The sequence below is a fragment of the Marmota monax genome, unplaced genomic scaffold, assembly GCF_021218885.2.
Source record: "Marmota monax isolate L192 unplaced genomic scaffold, Marmota_monax_Labrador192_F-V1.1 WCK01_AAM20220418_F8-fsc00151, whole genome shotgun sequence".
Taxonomy (NCBI): Eukaryota; Metazoa; Chordata; class Mammalia; order Rodentia; family Sciuridae; genus Marmota; species Marmota monax.
Genome location: NW_026694226.1, coordinates 4,119,544 through 4,122,413, shown reverse-complemented (window position 1 = coordinate 4,122,413; position 2,870 = coordinate 4,119,544). Strand labels below are relative to the sequence as shown.

Here is a 2,870-nt window from a genome sequence, read left to right as displayed (position 1 = left end):
TGATACAAATAAATAGCTATGACTTCTAAATTTTAGGTTAGGCTGAACCCAAAGGTTAATCATTTGATTTGTAGAGAAATTAGAATAACATGTTGAAATACCACATGTATGCTGATTGGAAAAAGAGAGAGAGAGAGAGAGAGAGAGAGAGAGAGAGATACATAAATGTTTATGTATATTTCTAAATATCTCTGGATTTTAATGTAAACAGAGTCTCTGATGAAAGGGAACCAAAACAAAAACTGTGGGTGAGAAATTAATTTTTAGAAGATTTTTAAAATATATATATATATATATATATATATATATATATATATATATATATATATACTTGGTTATAATAAAAAAAATTCACAATGCATTAGCAAAGAAAACCCCTGGGGAATATGTGGAAAGTAAGTATTTTTTCTATTTTGTTGTTTTGTGCACAAAAGATTTGTCATGTAAACAATTTTATTCTGAATCTGTGACTACAAGATTCAGCCAGTTAGACTCAGATTTAGAGAAACAAATATCTGTGTAACTCAAGATGAAAGATTCAAAGAACATATTTGAAAGTATCGCTGTTTATCTATTGAACTAACATCATGAGCAATAATTCTCAAAAATGTATATTAAAAATGTGACTGATACATATTATATTATATCTACTAAAGAATTCGGTATTTGAATATTGCAAAATGCAAATTATTTATTATATAGGTAAATCTAATGATGAAGTGAAACTTATTGCAAATTCCATGTAAAATTTCAACTCTCCATTTATTTACTACTTTTGCAACTCATATTGTATTTAGTCTTAAAATTCGGGAAAGTTATTTTTCTGTTAAAAAACTTCTAGTGGTCACTACCAAAAAATATCAAAACTAACCATACATATATCATCAGGAAATAACCATTTAGAAAAGATTTATTGCAAAATGTCAGTTTTAATTAGCTACACGTTTTGGAAAACAGATATATTCAGAAAATATACATCTTTAAAAAAAACTGAGCAGAAGATCATTTTACTAATAACAGGATTAACCATGTTAACCTAAAAATGTTTTGGGTGAGATTGTAAAAGGTAGGTCTGCATGTGTTAGGCAAACTAGGTAAATGTGCAGATACTTCTAGCAGGAAATTATAAAACTAACCATTTGTAAAGTAAAAGTATCTGAAAAGAGAATTAGGAAAAGGAGTATCCAGAAAGAAGATAAGAGTAAGAGGGGTTAGCCTGGAGTTCTATTATGTAAAATTTGAAATCTCTAGAAGGAAAACAAAACTCCTGCATGTCTATTGAGTTTCTGGGTGCTTTGTTATCACTTGGAAAACTGCACTTGATGTATCTTTTAAAATATCTTTCTATTATTTATCACCTCCATTCCCTTGCAGGTCAGATGGCATCTTGACAGAATTGAACCATGAGGAACCACACAGTAGTGACAAAGTTCATTATTGTAGGACTGACAGAGGACCCAAATTGGGAAATTGTAATTTTCCTTTTTCTATTTGTAACATATCTTTTGAGTACTACAGGAAATCTTACCATCATCCTTCTGACCTTGCTGGATCCCCACCTCAAAACACCCATGTATTTCTTCCTAAGAAATTTTTCCTTCTTAGAAATCACACTGACAACTGCCTGCATCCCTAGATACCTGGTCAGCATAGTCACTAAGGAAAAGACTATTTCCCGTGATGCTTGTTTGGCACAGGCACTTTTTACTGTTTTCATAGGTATAACACAGTTTTTCCTGTTGGCAGCTATGTCCTATGACCGCTATGTGGCCATCTGCAAACCCCTTCATTATGGAACCATTATGAGCAGCAGAGTGGGCCACCTGCTGGTTGCTGCCTGTTGGATAGCTGCTGGGGTAGCTATCACCCCTGGAGCTATAGTGAGTCTGACCATAGAATTCTGTGATGGCAATGTTATTGAACATTTTATTTGTGACTACTCTCCTATCCTGAAACTCTCCTGCACAGACACCAAAGACATAGAATTCTCAAATTTTATTTTAGCCATTATCACCCTCTTGAATACTCTGGCACTGGTATTGTTCTCTTATATCAAAATCATAACAACAGTTATGAAGATCCCTTCTGCCCAGGAGAGAAAAAAAGCTTTTTCCACCTGTTCCTCCCATCTGATTGTGGTCTCCATCTCTTATGGCAGTTGTATTTTTATGTATATCAAACCTTCTGCAGAGGAAAGAATATCTTTAAACAAGGGGGTGTTAGTGCTCACTGTTTCTATTGCACCTGTACTAAATCCTTTCATTTATTCCCTAAGAAATAAGCAAGTGATACAAGCCCTGAATGATCTAGCAAAAAGATGTACCTTTACAACTTTGAAATAACAGCTTTGGCTTTTGTGAACACATACTACTGAAACTTAATTAAAAGTTTACACTGTACCAGCTGCTTTTAAAATACATTCCTTTAATTTGTTAGTTTGTATATGGCAGTCATGTACGTCACCCATAAGGAGCCTTCATTGTCCTCCTGGATATTTATCATTGTAGTAGCATTTTGTATCCCCAAGATGTTCTCTCATGCATTGCTTGAGTTCTTTATTCTTAGGATGTAATTGAGTGATTTTGCTCATCAAAATATTCTGCTATGAATCCTTATTAGAAAAATCATATGTCAATAATATTTAACAGTAGATAAGCCATTTGTGAACTCTGTAAATATTAAATGATTTTATTTTATCAATAACTAAGGAAGACTGCCCTCTTAGCCACACAATGTTAATGTTTTATTAAAATATGTGATGTTGCTAGAAACCAAACTGACTTCTTCCTTCACTTCCTTCATGCCTCTGTTCTTTCTCCTTTTTTTCTTATTTTTTATCATATCAAATGACAGTTATTTCCACATATTTT

General features: G+C 32.8%; 1 protein-coding gene across 1 annotated transcript; it reads left to right on the top strand.

Annotated features, from left to right (window-relative positions):
- Positions 1-1,403: 1,403 nt before the first annotated feature.
- On the top strand, positions 1,404-2,342 carry LOC124108164 (olfactory receptor 6C74-like). The gene has a single exon (XM_046466487.1). It carries the CDS (start codon positions 1,404-1,406, stop codon positions 2,340-2,342), a length of 939 nt encoding a protein of 312 aa, XP_046322443.1.
- The last annotated feature ends 528 nt before the right edge of the window (positions 2,343-2,870 follow it).